The sequence below is a fragment of the Lasioglossum baleicum genome, chromosome 10 (assembly GCF_051020765.1).
Source record: "Lasioglossum baleicum chromosome 10, iyLasBale1, whole genome shotgun sequence".
Lineage (NCBI taxonomy): Eukaryota > Metazoa > Arthropoda > Insecta > Hymenoptera > Halictidae > Lasioglossum > Lasioglossum baleicum.
In genome coordinates, this window is record NC_134938.1 from 8,413,350 (window position 1) to 8,439,624 (window position 26,275).

Below are 26,275 nucleotides of genomic sequence, written 5' to 3' on the forward strand. Positions count from 1 at the left end.
AAGTGCCACATTATTTTTTACTGGTTACACAAATGGACTTCTCGGTGCAGCACAAAACAAAATGGTTTCATTGATTGTCATACTGTGTAATGGATTTAAATTGTTTTTGCAAATTCCGACTTGTTCCGATTTAACAAAGACACTTTTTAAATACCGTTGGGATAAATTGTGATCGAATTCGTTTTGTTAATTCGTTCCTGAACTTTCGCGAGCGAGCGTACGTCATAATTACGAATTTGCTAAAATACGTCGTCTACGTCTCGCATGTATTTACACGGCAGTATAATTCGAGCAGCCTCGATCTCAGTCAATTTCGTGGATTCACTATGTAAAGCGAATTTCCTTATCCTTACATAATAATTATAACTTCGTGCACACTAGAGATTTCTAGCTCGGTTCCGCTCCTTCGACAATGTAACCAGGCTACAGACTAAGTAACTCAAATAATTTCATTTCACGTTTCAGTAATTTCTTGATAGCGTTTCGGCTTTGCGAATAAGAACGACGGTGATACTGCCAGTAGTTCCAGCCAATTACCAGCACGTTAAAAGAACCTATTACCTTCTCTCTGTTCAATTTTCGTTGTTTAAACTTGAGCTACTATGAAGACTAACTACAAATACATTGAGACATAAATTATTTTAGAATGTTCTAAAATATGAGGTACTCGACAATGTCATTATAATTATTATATCAATTTTTATATCTGGAAATCTTCCTTGAAGATATCAGAAGTATTTTAAAGATCTTTTTTAGTAGCATTCTATTTTGATGTTAATATACACACATAATAAATGTAAAACATTTCATTATACAGGGTGTTTCCGAAATCGTGTTAGATGCTGAAACTAGTTGAAAAAAAGCAATAACATTTTTTCTTTTAACTATTTGGTGATTTATCTTAGAAAGTTAACAATTAACGAGAAAGTGATTGGAAAAAGCTGCGCGTACTCTTTTCCAAAGAATAATAAAGGTATCTCTGCCATAATACATGTGTTGTTAGCAAGATTTAAACCAGCCTCGATAGATGGACCACGCTGTATATGGAATAGACGTGAAGCTGCGATTGTAGAGGTTGCAAGAAGCCATAATCTCGTGGAGAAAAATGAGCGTCCTTTTTCTATCGGCCGGCTCGCCGGTATTGATAACAAAATCAACGTGGATAAGAACGAGGGAAGGGTCCGCCGAGCGGAAAGCCCGGTAAACGTCAACGGGGAAATATATTTTTACTGTGCTTAATCCGAATATAATTCGGCTTTATGGTGACATTTAGCCGTGGCGGCGCGCATTCAAGGGAGACCGGCGCGGCGTCCCGCGTGTGCGGTTAATTGTTAGACGCATGTGTTGGAGTCCAATTAAACCATTATACGGGGGCGCGAAAGGCGAGCCGCAGGGTCGGAGGGCAAGGGAAATATAAAATCTCAGCGGCGTGCAATATTTCACCACCGGTCTCGCGTCAGGTTTCGCTCGCCTCGGCGTTTTACCTGGTTTTTATAGTTCCTCCCGTTTCGCGTGTTATACTATCAGGACTTCGCATTTGTCACGGTGCCTTAAGCCTAACCCGCATTCGACCGCATTGTTTCGTAACGTACTGCTGTCTCTATTCGCGGAATCACAGCCGCAAATACACCGCGAGCTTATTAAAAACCGAAGCGACCGATTAAAGTGCCGTTTTCATCAGAACTGTTGAAAAATTATCGTAATTATCAAAAGGTACAGAACAAAAATGAAAATTATGAAATCATTGAACTTTGAACACCAACTACAGCAAATAAAATATGATTTACATAGTTTTAAAAGTTCACTTGCCGGTTTTATTCGATTTTAAACTGATTCTAATAAATTGAAAATTCCAATGAATTCGTCACAAGATTATTATCTTTTTCGAACATTTGAAACTTTGAAGACCATCTACAGCAAATAAAAAATTCTCTTGCTTGTTTTGTTCGATTGAAAAGCCTGTCTCACGCAGTATCGCCGCGCGCCCATCAGTCTCCGGAAATGCACAATCAAATTTTCTGTTGAAACCGTATCCTTTTAAACGGTTGCAACAATTATTCGATGAAATGTAATACCATCCACGGAAACAACTCTGAAATGTTATGTAACAGTGGAACATATTGCTAAAAATCGTTGAAAACGAAAATAAAAGCGACAGACAAATGACAATATATAAAATTTCGTGCTATAATTCTTCTTTGGGCGGCATGCGAACAAACATGTGTGTCACTGTGCTGGCTGTATCCTCGAGTGTAATATACCGTGAAAATTATTCATACGGAGTTTCGTTTTAGATAAAATGGGCTTTGCAATGTTGTCCCAGGACCGTGTAATCGAACCCGTTTTGAATAATGTATCAGTCTATTTTACATTATTTTATATTACATTAATGTGCGTAAATGTTCACCGTGTCGCGTCAGCTGGCCTCCACTTGAATTATTTACCGAAGTAGTATTAAAAAGAAATATCAGAAAGTACTAAATGCAGTTGCACCTGTGATACTGCCCATAGACTCATTTGATTTGAAACAAACGGAGGCTGAAAATTATTAAAGGGAAGAAGGAACGTCTACTTGAAATTATTTATTATAAACTTTCGTAATCCTGCGACAGATTTGCAAAATCAATTTTCTCGCAATCGTCTGAAATGCTGAAAAGTTTTGTAAAAACGCATCGAGCTTGCTATATTTTAATCGCCCCTTTCGCAACACAGGATGCAGAATTAATAATTCACGATCACAGGGAACACGAAGCGGTATTACAAGCATTATATTGGCAGTGTAATTTATTTGAGCTTGGTGTAATACATCCAGGGCCGTTTCGCGCAAACAGGCGAGCGTTTCGCAACACAGTGCGACGTGTCACGGATAATCAAATTTCGAGAAACGTTTTCACCGAATTAACGCTCCCAAAGCTAGCAAAGGGACAATTCCATCGCGTTAAAAGCACGATGAAACGACCTATCGATCGGTAACACACGTCGTTAATAATTGACGTCTCCCTTAAAGGCCGTTCTCTAAAAGCGCGTCAGCTTTTACTTTCCACTCGAGTCTCGTCAGAGGCGTCGTCTCATAATCGACTGACAAATCCCTTATGCATTTGTTCGTTCTGCGAAGTGATCCATTCTCCCGAGCTCTGCCGCGATACAAAATGACAAAAATTGATAAAGGTTTGCAGAGCCCGGTGCTCGACGAGTGACGTGAACCTTGGTTTCAGGAAATTTCATGAAAAATTGAAATCGAGTCGAAACCAATGGAACACGACAAAAAAAATATTAAATCTAAAAATACTACATTTCAGTTTTCCCGGTACAATTGTTCCTGTTCGCTAAAGGAATTTACATGCAATAGAAGAGATCAACGTCGAATAAGCGCGCAGGCCACAATAAAAACTGATCTCCCTTGACAAATCATACTTTACAAAAGACTTTAATGAATGAAGAGAAATTGCCATTTCCGACAATCTAAAATGTCAGAGATTAAGTCGTTTCCATTGTTACTGTTAGCAAGAAGAATTTACAAGTCGCAATAAAAATTTACCTCCCTTGAAAATCATATTTCACAAAAGATTTTAATGAGTGAAGAGCAATAGAATGCGTATAAAATGTTGAACAATACAACGAATTGTGCAAGATGGAAGGGCATCTTCGCAGAATTTGATGCCTAAAGCTCTATACGGTGTTGTGGCAAGAAGAACAGGCCATTTCTGACAATGTAAAATGTCGGAGAAGTAAGTCGGGGGCGAAACAACGTAAGAGTCACCGGCATGAAAACACGTTGCCCGTGAGGTTCTCCGGAGGAAGTAGACGGGAAGAGGGCGAGGTAAGGTTGCAATACCCGGCTACGCGGGGTGCGGCAGTCGTCTGGGAATAAGTTATGAACTCCATGCATTTTAAATGACTAAATCTCTGGACCGAACGTACTCTTTGCTGGATTTTTCCGCGAGAAATGCATTATTGGCCTGACAATCTCTCTGGGCGACGCGTCGCGACGGCGGCGCGTACGCTATACGTGCACACCCTTATCGCGCATCATAGCCCTCCCGAGGTTTTGTCTCTCGAAGTAACATTACGCACCGTTCTTTCTTCCGGATCGTTCGCTGTGTGTTTCGTTCTCATCGCCGTGTCTCGCCGGCCGAAATTAGTTTTCGCCGCGCTCGAACTTCCCGGGCGAAGTCGAAGAACACTCGTTGCAGGACTTCGAAAAATAATGGAAGCACCGAACGACACGATTATATAGTTCCCGAAGACGGAGGAATGAATACGGTGCCGGTGTCGTGTGTTCTGAATTTCATTTTGCCACTGCGAAATCGTACCAATGGCGCGGCAAACTTTTTCTATTGCTCGCGCGATATTACCGGCGAAGTTCAGCCGTGCGAACGCGGCTTTGGAACTGAGCAACTTCATTGAGAAATAATATCTTCAGATTTTGCTGCAGTGAAAAATAAATTTTTAATACGAAATGTTGGTTCTGATCGTACAGGGTGATCTATATGAACAAATAAATCGAAACTAACGAATAACGTTATTTCAAATCGAGTTTAAAGCAGAAAGTAGAATTGGTCGGCCATGATCAGACACCGTCAGACGATTCTTGTCCAACGAAACCGAAGCTGCGAATGAAAAAATAGTGTTCAAAATGAAACAATGACTTCCCAGTCCACCCAACCGGGCCCTCTTGCTCCAGCTTTAGTAAATTACGAAAAGAGTAAAATGCTTGAGAGCCGGCGGAGTTTCCTCGCCAATTAAAGGTTCCGAATGCCGGGAGGTATGAAACAAAAAAAAGATCGCAACAAGATCTTACGTCGGGTGAAACAGTAGCGTGGAACAAGGAAACGGAAGTTCTCGCGATATTTCGTCGGTTGAATCGAAAAATCGAAGGGAGGTCGAGCGAGGGAGCACGGAGGCGGCAGAAAAGGACGAGAAAGTAAAAGTTCTAGCTCGGGGGAAAGGGGAGTAAAAGGACAAGTACGAGAAAAGGAGGAGGCGAGGTGGAGTATGAGGTGGCCGGTGCACGGACCGAGCGATTTCTATCGGCGGCGGTGGTTCCCTTCGCCGGTTTAAGTCGAATCAATTGGAAAAGTTCGATTTCCACTCGTTTAGAACCGCCGCGTTCCACCGGATCGCCGCAGCTTTCCCTTTGGTTTAAAGTAGCGATAGATCAGAGAACGTTTCCGCGTGGAGGGCTGCGAAAGCCCGAAACTTCGTCGCTCCACCGCGGCATCCGGTTCCTGTCCGCTTCCTGCCGGTCTGCTTTCTTTCCCGTGGAACCGCGGCCGCTCGAGAAATTTCGTCGAACTCGGACGATTAACCCTTCGTGCACGCCAGCTTGCCGAAGTTTCCACGGGCGGTACTGCCGGTTTTTCTTGCCGTGCCGACGCATTTAGGGGCAGCGGTATGTATCGATTTGTTGGCTTGCATCGCCGCCTCGAGCTAGGACTAGAAGAGAGCCAGCGGAAGAACGGACTCGTTTCGCCGAGCACGTGGCATCGTGGATCCTCGAGGACCTCGGATTCCAAATAGAGGTTCAGAATTTAGATCTGGGGTGAATGCTCGGGACAGTGATCAGTAGACTGCGGATTTTATGCATTTGTAACCAAAATTGATATTTACAATTTAAAACAGTAGACATATTTTGAAAATTTAAGAACATCAACGTATTAATTCCAGTTTAATAAAACAATTAAAAGAAGAAAGACATTTTTATTTAGCTTCTGTGTCTTGGAATTCTAGTGATCTGTCAATTATAATCGCATAATCGATTTTTACATGTTTTATAAATTTAACAGAATAGAGCCAGCCGAAGTTCTAACTCGTATCGAAGTTCAGAATTTAGATCTAGGGCAAATGTTCCAGAAACTAGCCAGCTTAGAGTAAGATCGTGCCGAATTATTTATAACTCGTTGCCTGTCGGCATAATTAAATAAATAACGTTTCTACATGTTTTATAAATTTAACAGAAGAGAGCCAGCCGAAGTTCTGACTCGTATCGAAGTTCAGAATTTAGATTCTAGAGTGAATGTTCCAGAAACTAGCCAGCCTAGAGTAAGATCATGCTTAGTAATTTATAACTTACTGCCTCTGGACATGATTAAACAAATTTGTACATGTTTTATAAATTGAATAGAACAGGCAGCGAACCATGGCACGTACAATAATATTCCTGTTTGGAACGTCGCCCGTGTTAGAAATTTAATGAACTGTGTACGGTTGAAATCATGACACGTCATCTGTCTTCCATCCTGATATTTAATAATCTCCTTCAACGGGCGAGTAACCGTGGAATAATTATTTTACTTCAGCCACGCGTAACCGAAGTTCGTTTATTCGCTGAACGCGAAATCGGCTTAAAATGGTTTTATTGATCCCTAGGCGCCGGTGCGTACGCGGTATTACGTTGTAACGAGCTGCGAGGGTGCCTTTAATTCTCAATGCAATTAGCTTTCAATTTCCTATATATTGTCGAATATAATCGCCACCATTGTTGTACCGTAGGCCCCGCCGTAAAAATATCTGCGGTTCCAGTCTTCGACTCCATTGGCGACGCTTGTAGCCAATTTCTATACGTACATATTTGGCACCGATGTGACATAATTAGCGAAAATTAATTTATCGCAAACGATATACAGTCACCCGCATTCAATTTGTGAAACAAAGATGTGACTGGAAATAATAATTTCTCTTTGTGCTGGACTGATTGTACACACTTTTATGAACTTATGGAATGTATACAGAGATTTAGAGGTTTTAGAATCTGAAATTAATAATATAAGATAATAACATTTTACAAAGCTCAATTCAACCCTTACGTGGATACGCAAAAATTGCTGTGACGTTCTATTGAATATTATTATTAGACTACGAATCTTCCTGCAAAATAAAAATGTTCTGCATTGATTGTGGGAAGAGCAGGAATAAAATAAAAATTGATTTCATCCCTTGATGAGTGTTAAATTTTTCTAATCCTTTTCTGTGTTTTATATTTCACCTAACCAATTTCTTTATAAATGTATAAAAATCCCCAGTTTAATTATTACATTACACCCGTTATAAATTGCATCTGAGAAAGTAAGACCCTACAAGTTAGGAAAATCTGTAAAAAGTTGAAAGTATCGAGGTACCCTAGGCTAATAAGGTTCAAACCCTGAAGCTGAAGATAAGACGCGTTGGCCCGGCTAACAATACAGCTAATAACCGACGGTGTGCTAGCTCTAGCAAGAGAATCTGCCTTCATCAGAGGCGTGCCAGGTCGAAAACACTTCGGATGGCCGTCGGAGCGATTCCCCTGATACACTGTCCCGATCGTTTCGCCCTCCCTTCGATCTCCGTTGTCGCGTGAGTGATTTGTGCCTTCGGAGCCGACCGCCTGACAAAACAAGTCGTTACACCGCTGTCGGAACGGCTGACCCAGCCAGGCTGCTATCTACTGTCACTGCCGGCACTCGTAAACCGGCAACACGTTTATCTCGCAGCTCGGCGCTACCAGTCGTCAAAAAGTTCAACTCGTTTCTCCCTTATCCCTGGTCTTCCGTCCGTCGTCGTTAAGCCGCCCCTGGCGCATCGTCCGTCGACGACGCGGCTCGTTTTCTCCACAAAAATCCATAACTTTTCTTGTCCTTTCCACGAAAACACGTCGTGGAAAGGACGTTCTCCAATCGTGTTTGGGTCTTTACAAATTATTACTACATCGTGTTGCTTGTATTTATAGTTTTAACATTATAGTTTGAACATATGGTAATGTATAGGATTTTACGTGAAAATACTCGAAGAATTAAAAAATGCTGTATTATTTTCGACGTATGAAATGAACATATCCAATTTGAAAATCCTTTTGCAAAGAATTAAAAAATGTTGTATTATTTTCAACGTGTATCAAAATAATAAAAAAAGAAACGAAATAAATATGTAGCTCTCGCATCTCGTAATTAATGCAGACATTTTTCATTTGGCATAAAAATCCGCGGTTCTCTAATGTAAATGTGGAACAACATATTCAATTTGAAAATTCCTCTGCGAAGAATTAAAAACTGCTGTATCATTTTCGAAGTATCAAACTGATCAAGAAACGAGATAAACATGTACTTCCCGTATCTGGCAATGAATGCGAACAATTTTTATTTCACTTAAAAATCCGCAGTCTACTAATGTACAATCTGAAGTGACATATTCAATTTTCGTGCATGCGCATTATGCTGCGCGTTCTCTCCCCAAGGCCCAGTAAATCGCCGCACGACGATCCTTTTGTCCCCGCTTCCGCCGTGCAAACTTTCGGACAGACGAGCTTTTTCCGTCCGCGGCAAACTAAAGCATCGCCTGGTGTAGAGAGCGGCGCGACGAGTTTCGCTAGCGAACACTTGGCCGGCAAGGCCGTTTCGTAGGAATTTTCGTCGAGTTGCGTCGTGTGCAGCGCCCGTAAACTTCGCCGGACGAAAGACGCTTCTCCAGCCAGCGTAACCGCGCCGAAAAAGTTCCCGGACTAATTAGTAGCGGTGGTTAGTTCGAGTCCACCCAACCGGCAGTCTCTTTGAGCAGTCCGGCGATCGATAAGCCGCTGAAAAGACGGATTTTTATTTTTCTCGCATTTATTTATTCACGTTAGGATGACCTGTTTCGATTATTTTGGAAGAAAGATGGACAAATGATTTATTTTGATGGTCGATGTTGGACTGTCTTGATGTTATAGTTCAGTTTTAGATATTACAGTTAATTTGAACCATTCAATAATTGAAAATCTTTACGAGACGCTTTTCTGTATTGGTCTGGGTTATTCCACTATTGTATACGATTTATGATTTATCGTCTTTGTAAATTACAATCAAAGATAATTTTAAAGTAATATTAAAGAAAAAACATTTAAGGGACGGTATTTCGAAGACTTTTATCATACTGAGAAAATCTACCGCAGATTAGTCGGGATCCACTCGAATCAAGGCGAATACAGTTACCCCCTCTCTGCCAGTACCCGAGAGTCACGTGACGTTCCGACGCAAGCGCGATGGAGACGAAGCGCCTCACGTGACCTACCGTGGCGAAAGCGTGGAGGAATAGCGTAGTAGAAGGGGAATGCGAAATTCTGATATTGCCAACAAGAAATTTTGGTTGTATTTTTTGATCATTTCGCCGTATAGATCTATTAATTCACGCTTAAGGGATATCTAAGGGGAGGATTTTACGCATTCTTCGTACTCCGAGAGAATCAGAGAATATTCTCGGTTGCGGGTTGGTTCATAGTTCGTTTAACAGATTCCACGGTCGGTGGCTCGGCACCGCGGTTCTCCTCAATAATTTAGAAATCGGTGCTGGTTAGAGGCAGCCCGACAGTGGCCGCCATTCTGTCGGCTCGGATAGAAGGGTGGGCACGATCTTCTTTCATTAAATCCCGTACAATTCACGCCGACCGCTTTGTTTAAAGTACAATGGCCATCGACGCGGTGCAGCCGGTGGGCGTGGATACACGACACGGCCGAAGATCGAGTTGGCTCCGGTCGAATCCTTGAGAACTGCCGGGATTCCTTCGAGGTGTAGGGGACACTTCCAAAGGGAATTGGAGAACGGTGATAAGGCAGCGTGCTGGAACAATGCCGGCTCAAATTCGCGCACTCCGTCTCGGATTAGGTGCAGATATGCTCGCGTGACATTTCGCCGCCAGTTTTATATTGCTTCCCGCGCACTGTGTCTTCGGGAACCTCTTCCTGGAAATTCCACCACTCGAAAATTATTGGTGACACATACGATGATTGAACACATGATGATTGTATTTGTTTGACATTGGGGTAACCTTGAAAAGCTCCGTAAAGATTCCAATTGAAATTATCAAAAGAAGAAGGTATGTGTTTCCTGGACAAATTGCATCCTTCGAAAATTTTTGGTGACATATGATGATTGAACACATGATGATTGTATTTGTTTGACATTGGGGTAACCTTGAGAAGCTCCGTAAAGATTGCAATTGAAACTTTCAAAGTGCGAAAATATTTTTCCTGAATAAAATTCCATCACTCGAAAATTATAGGTGACACATATGATGTTTGTATTTGTTTGACATTGTACTAACCTCGAAAAGCTCCGTAAAGATTGCAATTAAATTTTCAAAGGAAGTAATTATGTCTATTTTCAAGTGTACAGAAATATTTCGTTCAAGAAAAAGTAAAAGATTTATTTAATTCAAGAAAAAGTATGTAAAAGAAGAGCATTTATGAAAGAGCTAGTGAAGTACTCGAATCTATCTGTAGACTCTAATGCTGAAGAACGGTTTAGGAGGTCAAACTTCGTTAAAGTAAAGTATCAAGTTATACGAAGCAGCGGATTAACAGAAAAAACAGATGGAGAGTTACCGTAGTAACAAGCTGCATTCGTGGGCGAGTCAACAAAGCGCAACAGTAACCGGACTTTAGAATCAACGACATCGCGTGTTGCATAAATCCGTGGCGTTTTTGCAAATAAGCTTGAAGAATAACAGTTATCCCGGAAATTGTGAAACGCTGCATAAAACGCGGAAAATAATGCTAGCCGGAGACGGTTTCGTAATTTAGATGTTGCGCGACCTACATCTCGTCCGAGCGACAGTTCTCTGCGAAATTGATTTGTTTCTGCGTTTCACTCATTCGTTGTTCATGATTATTGCTCTGCAGAACTTTATGCTGATATAAATTGTTTTATGGAAATTAGGATTGAGAGAAAAATTGTCAATACTCTATTAGGTTCTATCATACGTCTTGAACGTATGCACTTCCTTGAAGTGCAGCTCATTCAATTCAAAAATTTCACAGAATCAAAGTAATTTAATGAAATAAAAATTTTACCATAATTCTAAACAATTTTCACGTTATGAAATTCAATATTATAATAAAGTTTGCTTCAGTTGTTAAGCCAAAAATCTCTTGTACATTTTACTTGATCGGATAAGATGAGAAATGTTACATTTCCAGAGTTCTAGTTGAGTTCAATGACCCGATGGTACGTTGTTAATTTTCGCTACGACATCGGCGCATTTTCGTAAAAACTCTTGATGCGATGTATCGCGATATATCGCAGCCGAAAGACTCCCGGTGCACAGCTGAGCCTCTGGCCAGCGTCGTCGCTCGACGAAGCGGATAATACGGTTTTAACGAACTGTTTTCCATAATGCAAGTAAAGCATTATCAGGCTGTTGAGTGCAGTACAGCCGTATACGTCGGATATTGGAAGCCGTTAACTTTAACGCCCTGATCCACGCCGCTCGAGAGCGACATTATAAATTCCTCCCACCCGCGCTGCAAAATGCAGGAAGAAGCGCGAGAGGAATTGAGCGCGACGTCGACGACGATCGACGAGTGGGCTGCCGCAGAAATTAAAAACACCGTCACGGGAGAGAGAGAGCGATCGCGAACGGATTTTCTGACGTCGGCTTTGCTTGATGCGCGATCCAGATTAAAATTATTTCAACTGCACACGGGCATTTACGAAAATTTATAATATATTTTCGTCAAGGTTGCTTAATTGAACTGCATATTTTGTTTATAGCTAAATAAACAGCTTGTTTGACGACCTGTAACACTGTCCAACAAACTTCAAGATTCTTTTTGCGTTTCCAGAACGATTCTCATCGGTTTTGGTGGGCAGAACGTGAATTACAAGTAGAATAGATGGTCCATGGTCAGACATGTAGGATAAGACGACATTCAAGTAGAATTACAGTATATTGAACAGCAGAAATGAGGAGGAGAATTGAAATGCGATGAGTTATGATTAGTTAAATGAGATAGGAAGAAGATCTGAGTTGAACTAGAGTTAGAGGAACGGAATAAGGCTGATTGTTGGGTATAAGTTAAATAGTTGATAACACGATACTCGAGAAGAGGTTATAACCCGGCTAGGATAGTTGAAAAGTTCTTCACACGTCCAATTCAACTGTTAGACTATGCACAGTGTGGCAAAAGATCGCGATGGAATCCCAATAAATTTGAATACGACTGTTCGACGATTATTTACAAATTAAAAACTCCAAGAAACAATAATTTCCTGTAATTTCTGTACAAGGGAAAAAGTTATACAACGAGGAAGTTTACATTATGAGAAACAGCCATTTTCTCGACGAGAACCAAGCCCAACCCAATTATATTTGCACACATCCTCGCGGGATCGTGTTGTAAGGTTTATCAAACGAATAAGCTTACGAACTTCATCGCGTCCATTCTGAAGTAGGATTCGAATGAATGAAACCGAGCGGGATTTCAAGCAGCCACGAACAAAAGGAGAAAGTGGCGGGAACAATGAAGAAGAAAGCGGCCGGAAGTATAGTAAATGAAATGGGAAGTAAGTATAGTTTGAAAAAGAGCCTGACGGCGGTGGGGGGAGAGACCGATGGCGAACAAAACTAGAGAACGGAAATTTAATTAGCGGCGCACACTCGTTAGACGTACCCATTCGTATTTTCATTGGTTTCTCGAGGCTCTGCCTTGGGCGGACTGTTATCATCTGGCTGAAAGCTACCGCGCGGATTCAGGCCATCTTGAACCGCCGGGCCATGGTCTCGCCGAGTGAATTATATCCCGAAACGGAATCGAAAGATAAATGCCGGCAGACGAGCCCAATGATTTACTAATGGATGGGACGTTGAGAACGCGCCATTCTCGAACGACCAATAAAAAATCGTTGCAGCAGCGAACACGGTAACCGAATGACCGGCCTTCAATAAACCCTGTTTCGATGGGAGCTCGCTTATTTTTATTGAAAGCCGAGCCGGGGTGCAGTTTATCGGGAATATTTAATTGGACGCTCCTATTTTTCCCCGCGGCGATAACGATATAGATATATTGTATTATTCTGCTGCATAGCATTCACTTCGGATCCGGGAACAATGGACACAATTTCTATTTAAAGTGTAGAATATATAGGTAAAGATAAAATTCTGGAAAGCAAGTTCCAGTTCGAACGGAGTTTATAAAATACGATCAAGACGATTTCAGCCGGGAGAAATTAACGTGGATAAATACATAACAGAAGAGACTTGCCTAAGTCAGTGGAACGATTACAGAAGCCCTTGCAAACCCACTGAAATTTATGAACCTCGAGTGAAATCTCTCGGTCTTATGTTTTATGCATCCTGGTGTGCTCGAACGCGCAAAAACAGTGGTAGGTCCGCGAAGATTTGTATTTAGGTATTCCGAAATGATTTCGGTTTAAGCACAACGGGAATATCCCCGGGAAAGTAGACCTCTCCGCGTCGGGCGTATGTTTTCCGCGCGGGAGAGCGCATAAGTAAGGGAATATCCGCAATATTTTATAGATTAGCCAAGCCCCCATAAGATTTCGCGATTCTCATAGAGCGGAACGACACGCGGTGTACGTCATACGATAAAGCCGGCTTAAGCGGCCGCCGCGGTTTCGAAATATCTCTTGGAATTGATTGCCCCTACCGTATGCACACGTTCCTGCGGCGAACCGTTTGTCTTACACCGGTCTTGTTACGGGAAGGGCGTTTCTTTTTATTGACGGTACTTACCTAAACGTTGTTGAGGGGATGAACGCAGCTTTTTTTCCGGAGTAATAGCCTTTCCGGAGAGCGGTCGGCCCTCTTTACGACTGCCTGGTCCAACTTCAAACCGAGACCAGGACCGCACGGTCGCGTAATTTCCGCGGAGAAACAGCTCACGGCCGCCTGTGAGTTATGTTATGCCGATTTTATCGTGTTTGCCCGGAACTTTTCATCTCCGCGCTCGCACGCCCCACCACGTGCATGTTTCTGACGTATACGGTCATCGAATCATTCGTTTCGCTTCATGCATCCGATCTTGTAATATTGGGTCAGTACGCCGACCTACGAAGTATTCGTACACCTTTTAAAAACGAATAACTTTCTCCAAATTGGACCCGACAGCTTGAGTTCTTTTCAAACGTTAGAAGAATTAGTCTACTAGCTAATGTGTAAATCATTTTTTAAAAATTGTTATTGGTCATAATTGCGAAGGAAAAAGTGGGGGTCTATAATGAAAATTAAAAAAAAAAGTAAGTTATATTCTCTTCTTTTAAACGGAAGTACAATTTTTTATTTCTCGGTTATCGATACAGTAAATTTTCTATAGACGCAAGGGCCTCGGGGTCATTTCTTCGCATCTATCGCATATGGGTACCTATTTTTTGAGCTTCAAAGACCGCACCGATCGTACAGAAGGATCCAAAGGCCGAGCCGAACGTAGAGAAGGACAGCGCGTGTAAAGAGAGATCACGGCAACTGTCGATGCGACGACAACTGTCCGCGTCTCTATCTTTCTGATGCGCTGTCCTTCCTTGCGTTCGAAACTCTCATCATCGATTCAACCACTAAATACAGTTGAAATTATATCGTGTTTGGTATCATTTTGCATTAGAAAAATCCCAGGAATATGTTGCTGAAAGTTCCATAAAAAAATAATGAAAAATAAAGAAGATTAAATATTGGTGTTACATTGTGATGACGCACGGGCGTTTGAACTGTGCCGACGACTGCGACTCTCCGCGTCGCGTTAGTAGTGGTTCACACCGATATACCGAGCCGAGATTAGATTACTAAGTTGGGGGGGTATTTTTTTCGCATCTATCGTACAAAAATTTTCGCATCTATAGAACATTTACTGTACTTAACACATTACCGACCGGTGATCATTGCATAATTTTGAAAAATCTATGATTCATGGCTAAACACATTTTAATGAAACCTTCAACAATGACAGCAATTTTCATTGCGAACTAACAAGTCACCCTCAATAACGTCATTTAATACTTTCATTTAAGATTGTAATGTGAAAGAAAATTGCTATGCTTTCTTTTGGTACAGTACAATTAGTGAAATTAGTATGCTTCCGGTAGGTAAAGTGTTAAAAGCTTAATCCAAATATAAATTATGATTATGCGGTCAACAAACGACAGTACAGCACGATGCATCGACCCCGTTCGATGAACTTCACGCGTCGAAGGTGAATTTCATTGCGAAAGAAGTAAAAGTTGAGCAACTACCGCGTCAACCTATAAAGCCGGGAGTTTGCGTGAACTTCCCTAGTTTGTCCGCGCTATGGACAAACAGATTTGCGGGATTGTTTAATTTTTAATCAGTTCGGGGCCGGACATCAGATGCGTTCTTCCCACGACCTTTCCGCGCGTTCAAAGAAGCTCTCGACGCTGTATTCGCTGCTAGACGGACAATCAACCCTGTCGTCTATGACGACACAGTCGCCGGTCGATCAGGTAACTCTGTAATAGGAACACGGCAAGTTCTTCCCAGTGACGTCGTTGCTCTAATAGTTCTTGACCCGTAGCTCGACGATGACGTCTCAACGGAAGCGTAAAAGTCAACCGCGACAACGACGTAAGCTTGACAACGAGGACGATGCGGGGGACGGCTGTTGCTGTCTATAGACGGGGGTGCATAACTCGCACGGAGTTAGTAGTTGCGAGTAATTATTCAAACTCGGGGGATAGCCTGAAGTTCAGGTTGCTCTATTGATCGGGCAATGGTCGAGCGGGGGCGGTGGAAACGTAAGTCTCGAGTACGTTGCTCCGGCTGGATTTCTCTTATTGTTAGTCACAACTCTGTTATCGGGAACCGAATCATCGCCACGGCTCTCCGGATAAATTAATTCGCGGTAGTTAGTCGCGAGATTCTTCCCCTCACCCCCCGGCCTGTCTGTCTGGTCGTCGTCCGTGCAGCTGACTATGTACTCTGTGAATTGTTTTCCTGCATAGTGCAGGCGGCGGATTGGCGACCAGGCATTATCATTCATTTTATTCGTTTTGTCTAGTTTGTTTCGTTTGTCACTCGCCCCCGAAACTTGAGTCCATTTGATCGATTCGAATAGATACAGGCACCTGCAGGCTTCAATTTTATTTATTTTACTTGAACTTCTATTTTTATAATTATGATTAGACTGCGGATCTCTTCATGCGTTTATAGGAAAATTGAGTAGATGAAATTGAAAAAATTCAAGACGTCAATGTATGATTTCTCCTATAGTAAAATCATTAAGGGTAGTTTCTATGTCTTGCAATCGATGCAGACAATTTTTATTTTGCATGAAGATCCGCAGTCTAATTGTAATACATAATTAAGGAAATGCACTTACCTTCACTGTATATTTGATGAGTAGACTGCGGATCTCTATGCAAAATAAAAAACACAGAAGCCAAATAAAAATGATGTTCTTCTTTTAAGTATCCTATTAAGCTGAAGCTAACAGATTGATGTCCTTAATAAATGCATAAAATCCGCAGTCTATCGATGAGCATGGTGCGCAGAAAGGAGGGGAGGGCGAGGTTGTTCGCGCAGAGAAATAGCACATACGGATCCATCGTTTATTAAAGCAAAACTTTATTATAGCAATAGTGAACAATGGATAACTATTAAAGATTTTTAACATATTTTTTTGTTTTTTTGATAAAAATAGCGATTGGATGTTTAGGTTTAGGTATTAGGTGAATATCTAAAGGGTCTCTTACCGTACGAAGTTGTTCGGAACTAAAAGAAGTGTCTACAGTCGAGTGTGTTTCAACGATGATGATAATCGCGCGCGCAACCCAGTGCGATATACGTGTGTGAATTTTTCATTAGCGGGGCAAGTCCACCGTGAATCTGGGAATAACGGTATTATCGAAACAATTCCGTCGATAAATTCCTCGATTTTTTTGTTCGGTTCGAGGGTGGTCAAAGAGGGAGTGGAACTGTGTTCGTCATCCCCAAACCACCCGGCCTCGGTCGGCTAACTGATCAAAAGCATGAGAACCGATGTAACGCGCTAACGAATCCAATAAATCGCGATTACCGTCGAAAATTGGAAAGCAGACAGTAAAATTCCTCTGGTCGTTCATACTCGAAATATCCTCGATAAACGAAAATGGAAGTTCCCGCCGAATGAAAGCGAAAATTTAGTCCGCAACGTTGCCTCGCCCCGAAAAGTAATACCGATCCGTCGAATCTAATTGCTCGGATCGTTGCCGTACGAACGAACGAGAAAAAAAAAGAAAGAGTTCAAACAATTGGTCTTAAAAAGCTTGAAGCTCGCTCCGCGTAAAGTAAAAGAAGAAGAAGAAGCCCCGGATTCACGGTGTACTTTGGTCCGACCCTAATTTCTACCCTTGATCGCTGCAGTCCAGAGAAGGATGAGCACAATACAAACAAGTGGAAAAGAGCGGTACAAAGGAGGAGGGAAAACGAAAAAGGGTGGAATAAAACTAGACGCCGATGACGCCCGCCTCCCCCGGTAATAATGGCGGTAATGAGAAATGAATTCCACAGATGCGAAACGATTAATCTCGCGCGGGACCTCTCTACAGCTCTGTCTTGCTCCCGGGATTTCTCTCTGTCACGGTCGATGGGGATTGTCATCGAAACGATATTAAAAGGGAAACGACGCAAGAAGACAAACGGCGGCGCTGCGATAGAAGAAGCTAACGAATTACGCGAAATTATTGGACTGTTGCTTGCGAGCAAGCCCCGTTTCCACCATGAAGCGCATTCTCTAAAGACACTACACCATTTTCAATCCTGCAGAGCTATTGGCTCCAGCTGATCATTATAAAATGCATTTTTAATCTCTGTTCTCGTTTCGAACGTTCGACAATCTACAATTCATTTGCTACCGAGTTGCATTATAAAGATTATGAGATTCGATTTATTTAAAATTCATTCAACCAAGATACAAAGTAACAAAATACATGCAAAACCGAGGGAGCCCGATCGCAAGCGAGAGTCCAGCGGAACAGAATGATGGAGGAATGATTGTTCTAACCGGTATTACAAGAAGCACGGTAAAAAGATCGGCAGATCAACCCGTCCCACCCCCGACACCCCCGGAGAAACAGAAAACCGATTTCGTACAGAAATCTAGAGAACCTAAGACAGTCGTCGGCTAGTTCTAATGATATATTTGAATTAGTCGTTACCGGCTATCCTACTCTCCTCCTTGTATCGTAGTAATAAGTCATCGTAGTTTACGTGTTTTTATTTAGGGCATCTCTCTCTCTCTTTCTCTTGCTGTTCCTCCACTCCGTTCGCTCTTATTACTTCGAGTAACTGTCGTCGCGGGGGACGTCATTATTCTTCTGTTTTTTTTTTGTTTTCGCACAGCGTACACTAAATCGATCTATAACCTATCTGTGGTGGACGGGACCGGCACCGTTGGATCCGATCGATCGCGATCTCACGATGGTCCCCGAGCCAAACGATCCACGTACAACGACACAAGTCGGCTCAAGTCGCTTTTCACGTTATTCTGCACCCCCTCCCCCCCGGATCCGACAGCGACGATCATGTCCACGCAATATACAGTACTCCGATAATCTTACAAATAATATATCTAACAACGTTAGGTTCATCTTAGATTGCTTTCCGTGATCACTCCATATCTGTCTCGAGAGGCTGAGCGTGCACTGGTCGCGGCCGGAAGTCGTCGGACACCTTCACGCTGCTGACGATTATTACAATAGCGTTGTGTCTCGCAGAAAAAAAAACTGAGACAGATGTCGATGTTGCCGGTTTCTGTCGGCCATCGACCGGTGCACGGAAGACTCCTGGGCCAAAGATCATTGCTACCATAGTGTTCCTCTGTGTCTTTGTCCTTTTCGTCTGCTTCGCCTCCGCGATAATACGTCCGCGATTTTCCGTAAAATCGGCGCCCCTCCCTAATAACTTTCTTCAGAGACGATAGATAGGTTACTGCTATTCTGTTTTTCTTACGTATCGTTTCGACGTGACGCACGCACACCCTGATTCGAACATCCTCTCGCAGCAGGCATCCAAGGAGCCGGTCGCCCCTGGAATAGTCTCGAGCGTCGTCCGAGTCGTTTCCGTCGTCACGAGCGGATCGTCCCGTCGACGGATCGACGCCGGATCCTTCTCTAGATCCTCGTCGATTTCCCGACACGCGATACCCCCTCCCCTTACAATCCGAAACTTAACTCTTTATACCTTACGACGTAATACTATTCAATACTTGTTGAAGCTCATAATAAGTACATATTTGAGGATTAAGTTACCGATTATTGTGTTAACCTTACGCACCTACTCGCAGATTTCTCTCTCTCTCTCTTTCTCGCACATGTACTCGCTCCTCTCGCATTCCGTCGTTCTCACGCACACTCTCTTTCTCGTTTCATCTATATCTGACAGTGTACCTTTGTATGCCGTCGACGCGATAGATACAGAACAGAAAAACGTCGAACTCGGTGTGTATCCAAATATCTCTGTACAAGAATAACTAACGAATCGCGATTCAGTGATCCGCGATCGGCCCGTCAGACGCGGAACGACGCCGATTTAGGGTAACCGGCGTCGCATAGTGATCGAAACGCCGCGGCGGGTTACGAGCCGCTTGGCAGCGTCGCGAGCGTCTCAACGATACCAACGGGGTTTTCTATTTACAAACTGAACGGCAAAACAGCGAAATCTATCACCGACGCGGCTCCGTGTTCTCTCTCTCGCCACCGTCTTCGCAAATTCTCGCTCCGATTCGCGGAGAACCCGAGCCTCGGGCGATCCCCTCGCGCACTATAATATTATACTTTATAGCCTACTCGTACGTCTATTTATGATGACGAGCCGGGTCGCTGCGGAAACAACGACCCTCCCACGGATTGTTTAATACAGCACCGGTAAGCATCCATCTCCGTCAGAGCTCGGGTCAACGAATTGTCTAAACGAGAGCAACGAACACGATCGCTCCACTTTGTCCGTCATTTGGAAACGTAAAGACGACGTTCTGGTTCACGGGAATTTTAGTTGGATTCCCTGAGTAATTTTTGTTGGATTTTTTATACAAAATGTACAGGACAATGTACCGGTCCTATTTTTATTTTAGAAGATAAAAGAAATCAATGTTAATCGAGGTTTTCAATTTCTTCTTTTCGATAGTCTACTGAAACATCATTTTCAAAAAGAGTCTGTTTAAGCACTCCTTAGAAAAGGAACTGATTAATGTGCTTTTCCATCCAACGCAGAGAAACTATCGAGGGTAACACGATGGGAAGCGACCACTATAGTCTGCAATACGCATGATCATGCATTGCCTCGTGGGGCATTGCTGTACGGCTTCGTCGAGGTGTAGGGCAACGTAGCCACGCCCACTCGATGAATTTTGCAGGGAAAGGGCAAGACTGTCTTTTATTGTCGTCGACGTTGAACTGGCAAGATTGAAAGGCAAGAATGAAACTTTGTCTAACGTCGTCTGCCTCGAAGCAGTGCGTATAGTGCAAGTCCCTCGAAAATCAACCAGCGATTGTTGTAAAAAAGATTTCTTGGATCTTCCAACTCGAATTGCACACCGGTTGCTCGAAAGTCTCGTTTATACAGGGAACGTGCCCGACTCTGATCTCCGTTGGTAGAGGCGATCGGCCATCGTCGCTCTACGCTGATTAAAAGTAGATTTAAACTAACGCTCTCGCTACGTGTACGCGATACAAAAACCGATTTCGAAACGATTAAAAATACGACGAAACGAACGGATTAATGAAAGGAAAGATAGTAGCTGGGGTCGAACGAAAAACAAAAACACCGCGAGCCGTTCCTCGCGTTCACGGTCGCGTCGTTTTCCCGGAGAGAGAGGAAAAAATTTGTCGTTCGTCTTTTCCGTCTTTCTTTCCTTTTTTTCTCTTTTGTCGTTTATAAAAATACCATGCGCTATCGCGATCCTATGTACACACAGACGTTCCCGGACCGGAAGAAAAACGATTCCGACGGGGCTCGTTGCCGGACGTTCTCTCGAGTTGGAGAACGATCGCCGACGTCAGTCCCTCCGTCGAGCTTCTTTGCTTCGGCTCGAACCGATCGTCTGCCCAGTTTGACCCGCGATCCACGACCGGCTCTGCTCGATCACTTCGTCGATCCAGACGTAAACGGTCGAGCAAACGAGAATACTCTATTTCTAGGCTCGGAGGCGTTTGCGATTATGGTTCTGCCTTTTTTTACTCCTGACCGGTGAGAGCCGACGAGATCGGCGATTATTCGCGCGTCTACGCGTGCAATTGGAAACGGGAATCAGCGTACACCTCGCAACGATCGGATATATTCGTGAAAGAGGAATGATCGAAGATGTCTTTCGTATCAAAAGTGGAATTATTCAAAATCTTATTTTGCAGTGGTAGTAGCCTTTGAAAAATTCTGTCGAATTTTACATTACAGCATTTTTTGAAAATTTTCATAGATACATAATGATCCACAGTCTAGTAATAAGTAGACTGCGGATCTCTATGCAAAATAAAAAATATTTGCATTGATTGCTGGACACAGGAGCGAAATAAAAATTGTATTCTTCTTTTAATTATCCTATTAAACTGGAACCTTTCTTAAATATTATTAACATGTCCACTGTTTTAAATTGTACGAACCCATTTTTGTCATAAATGCATAAAATCCGCAGTCTAGTAATAAGTAACGAAGAAACTGTCACGGGAAACCGTTTGTGTTTTTCAATGAACTAATTATTCCGTAACGATGCTTATCGGGTGTAAATAAATTGTTTATAAAACGTAGAAGTCTGCAATTCTGCTATTTGTTGACGAGAACGTTAAATAAATTGAGCAGACGTGCCCGAATAGCTGTTCTAAATAATAGAGTTGAATGAATGAAGTTTACGAAGTTTAAAGGTGTACACTTACTTCTCAGTTCCATTGCATTTCTATACGATTATGTGTTCTGCGAATTGTGAACGCGTCCATGGGGTTGAGGAAAGTAGTGCGAACGTTTCGGGATTGTAGGCCTTACCAATTTCCAGCGCGCATCGAACGCACCTGCGTAGCACCTTTAGAGTTGTTGACGATGATAATGGCAATAGTGATACTGGGTAATGTTCTCCTAGTTACAGCGTTTCACGAATGGTAGACGCTCGGTCGCAGTGGTACGCGTGAAAGTGTCATCGGAAGAAAACATCCTGATATGAAATGATGGCATTCACGTAACCTCGTACGCAAAGAAAGAATACATGAAAATTATAGTACAAGTATCGCACGTTTCTAAACGATTAATCGAAAGGAGATTAATCGATCGGATTAAAAAGTGAAGAAGACTAAAACTCGAACCAAACTGAAAGATCAGCGTGATGAAAGACGAAACAGGAGAGAGAGAGAATGCATTCTCGAAATTTGAGAAGTCCGAATTCCTTACTTGCTAAACCGAACCTGGAATCTCGAGCATTGAAAATAGGTTCAACGATTCGATTATCTCAGATCGAAAATTAATTTCAAGATAAAAAAATACAGAATAAAAGGGTTAATAAATTCCGCTTACAAAACTATATCCTTATCAAATGAATAAAAAAACTTACCTAAACTATTGTTCACTCGAACAAGCGTCACTCGAGCGTGTATTGTACGCTCTTCCTCGAAAATTCCGTATTCTTACTCTACTTACTGCAGCAGTGGCTCGAGAACTGATCGATTCGGGAGATACGCAATGAAAATTCTCCTTCATACCAATTGGCTCACAACTAACAAGAAATTACAATTAACGAGCCGCTACTGGGTACTGACACTAAACCTACCGATCACTGAAACTGACCTCCGCGCATTGCTTTATAAAAGTGACGAGATTCTTATTAAAATATGTGGTTGGATTAAAAAATGTGTTCAATCGTTTTGGCATCAAAAATGGAAAAAGTTGCCAGATCCTTTTCATATTTTTGAACCCTCGTCTCAGATCAATGTAGATCTTATCGAGCCTGATACAAATGAATGTCAACTGAAAGTTAGAATTCAGCTGCTGAAACAGCAATTCTGGTCTTCTATTGTTCCGAAGACTCATCCCCTAAATTGTCTTCCACCTGATGCCGAATGCATAAAACCGGTCGTTCGATGGCGGTAGGTTCAGCGTTAAAATCGATAGCTCGTCCGAAGAACGATAACAGTCCTTCCGCACGGGGACACGCGAGCCTGTATTCCCGATTTCGAGTACGTGTGAGATACACGTCGGGAATAAAGTGTATCCGACACGTGTGTACGCAGTATACGATACGTACGCGACACGGGAACCGTGGAATCGCGTGTCCGTGTGCGATAGAGCTGAAGAATTGACCGATTGCGAAACTAAGAATGACCCGCGCGTTCAAAGAAGCCCAAGGAGTGCCGGGTCTCCAGCGAACCACTGCGAACGGGCCGCGATATGTTAACCTACGGGTTAAGCTGGGTGTCCATTTCAGAGTAAAACTCTCGCGAGTTGTCCTCGACAATGTTTCTCACTTAACACATTACCGACCGGTGATTATCGCATAATTTTGAAAAATCTACGGTACATGGCTAAACACTTTTTAATGGATCCTTCAACAGCAATTTTCATTATGAACTAGCAAGTCACCCTGAATAACGTCATCTAATACTTTCATTCCATATCGTAATGTAAAAGAAAATGTCTATGCTTCCTTTTGGTACAGTATACGTTAAGCGAGAAATCCAGCGAGCAACCGGGCGAGTTTAACGCTGAAAGGGATTCCTGGCTTTAGGAACCGAATGTCTGAGTGTCGATCAGTCTACGCCCTACGAGAACACGAGGAAAGTGACCGCGCCACGGCTATAGGAGAGACGAGCGCGTTCGTCGATTCGCGAGTCGAAGACAGACGGCGGTGCGCGTCGCGAGCCTGGCAACGTGATATGGAAAAGCTAACGAAGCCTAGGGTGAAAGGTCGCAGCTCCGCGACCAGGTCGCCGATAATAATCTCATGTGTAACCTGCGTGACGCTCGGAAACGCGTTCGACGCCGCGTTCTTCTTGCACCCGGCTTTCCATTCATCCGCGAATGTACACGGCACCATACACACACGCAACACACACTCACACACACGCACACAGCCTCTACTTACAAGTCACCGTTCATCGCCACCATCACCAACACCACCACCAACCACCGTCATCCATTACGGCGAGACCGCGCGAGGCCGAAAGCTCGCGCAGTTTTCCAGGACACGTTCTTTAGAAACGGATCGGAACGGAAATTACAGATTTTCCTCGTTAGCGTCGCGTCCCTCTTCGTCCCTGGCCAATAGGAAATGGCGTCCACTGTTTGATAGCGTTACGCTGTCTGTCTGCCGAACCGTGCGACGATAACGAGATAAAACTGCTCGCGCTCTCTCTCTCTCTCTCTCTCTCTCTCTCTCTCTCTCTCTCTTCTTCAACGTGACGCAACCGAGCACGTTCGTCCGAGAATCCCGTCGTTCGTATCACAGATCTAAGAAAACAGGAGAACCGATTTCCGCTTGGTGAACGGTTCACGGACGGGCGCCCTCGGCTCGAACCTCCGCGGATTCTTCCGGTAAAAGTCCCTCACCGAGTACCGGATCATCTCTGTGATAGAAATGGTCCCTTAACGTCGTTCCTGGTAGTACCATTAATTGCGGAAGAGTTGTTGAAGGCTCCCGGCAATCTTGAGGTCGCAGGACGTTAAAGAACGATCCATGGCTACCCTTGAATATGGAGAAAACAGCGTTCATCCACGTGTCCGCGTGGTCGCTCGCACAAGAGCTCGCCGCTTAAGCCTCCTCCTCATCTCCGTTCGAAGAGAAAGTAACTCGCACCGGTCTCGAAAGGACTTTTACCGTTCCGTTCTCGAGAGTCCTCTGGAAAGGATGCGACGAGCCGTGGTGTCGTCCTCTAAGCGCAGTTTCCCGCCCGGCGAGCCTCGTCGCGACCATAACTCGCCGCGATCCTTCGTCAACTCCGGGCTATGTACAGAAACGAGAAGCGGGAACGAAAGCGAGTCTCCTCGAGGTGTGTGTTCGCGAGTGGACCGTATGCGCGCGTGCACTGCTCCGGGAAATAGAAGACAACGACGACGACGACGCAACGTCGAATGGCAGTCGCTGTTCGCGACGAACGCCGATCGAAGGATGATCGCGTCGATCGGGTAAAACGTCCGTGGATGATCGGTGATCCGAGGCGCGAAGTCACGTGGGCGTTAGGGTACGAGAGGCTCGTTTGATCGATCGAGGATGGACGTCATGGTGGACGAGGCGATCCTCGCCGGTTTCGGACGTACGGTTTTGCCGGCCCTCTTGATGCGGACGCGTTTCGCTCGTCGGTGTTTCACTTGGTCGAAAGCCCGTCGGTAGCAAGGAGGACAAAGGCAGTGGTGTAACCGGTCAGAAGGAGAGCGAGGTAACTCGTCCGACTGATCGTGGATGGACCGCGATTCTTCGGCAGGACGCTTGCACGCAGCACTGCGCCGGGGTCTCGGCTCGACGAGGGCTCCAACGATCGGCTCCATCAGACCAGGGGTGTGCCGTACACCTCGTTCGTGTGTAGGTTTTGATTGCTGTCGTTCAGCCTCGAGGCGCATTGCTGCAACACAACGGAAAAAAACGATTCCTCAAGCAACCGGTCCGTTAGCAGTTCCTCTCGGTCTTAAAAAAAGGTAGTCTCCTTTCCAGCAGTCGCCCTCGAAGGTCCTATTTTTACGTTTGCGAGGCGCAATTTGCATTATTCGGAAGCATAAAGCTGCGAATGTAGCTATTTTCATTAAACTGCGACAGCTAAAGGGTCTTTCAATAAGCGATAGAACTCTGAATTGAAATAAAACGAAAAATACGGAAGATAATCTAGTAACACATAATTAAATACAGAAATTACCATCACGACTGCGTTTGGTGGAGTGAATACGACAAATCCAATTTTCTGAACTATGTTTCTGAACTATGTTGTTTTCAGAACGATGTTTGCTTTTAGATCATTAACAGTTTGTGGTTTATGGGAACAAACAAGAGACTTAACGTGGCTCCACAAGAAAAAGTCTAATGGCGTCAAGTTGCAAGTTCTTGGAGGCCAATTGACAGCCGCATTCCTCAAATTTCATATTGGCTTTATCGTATTCAATCCACCAAACGCAATCGTGGTGGTTATTAATATGATATTGTATTTCATGTATAGTGCTATCGGATGTACGTTAAAATAAAGTAGTGAGAACTAGCAATGAGTTTCATCTACTCTTTTGCAGTCTTGGAAACGAGTCTACCCCCTCAAGGATTTCCGGACAGGAATTATTCATTAACGAAATTCCCAATAATCCTTTTCAAGCAGGGATTTAAAAAAGCTACTGTCAATATCAGCCCCGCAAACGTTGATCATTTATTCTGAGATACTTATTCATTATTAACGATCTCCGTTAATAAGCAATAACCGTTACTCGTTGAAATTAATTCACGCGGGGTGCATAAATGTATTATGTTATTCAAGTATTTACTATAAACTTGTTTGAATTATGCATGAATTTAATTTACAGCCTCGTTCGCAGTTTACGGAGTCCTTTTGAACGTTTCTGTCACTTGAGTTAATTAAGTCGGAACATAATAATTAC

At 43.4% G+C, this 26,275-nt stretch overlaps 1 protein-coding gene across 3 annotated transcripts in view; it reads right to left on the reverse strand.

Moving 5' to 3' along the window:
* Positions 1–16,297: 16,297 nt before the first annotated feature.
* Positions 16,298–26,275, reverse strand: part of Sema2a (Semaphorin 2a) — a 712,886-nt gene continuing 702,908 nt past the window's right edge. For all 3 annotated transcript variants that reach the window (XM_076432556.1, XM_076432557.1, XM_076432555.1), the window contains one exon: positions 16,298–25,263. In XM_076432556.1, the coding sequence (XP_076288671.1) occupies positions 25,189–25,263 (75 nt within the window). In that variant the 3' untranslated portion in view covers positions 16,298–25,188. The remainder of the gene's footprint in view (positions 25,264–26,275) is intronic.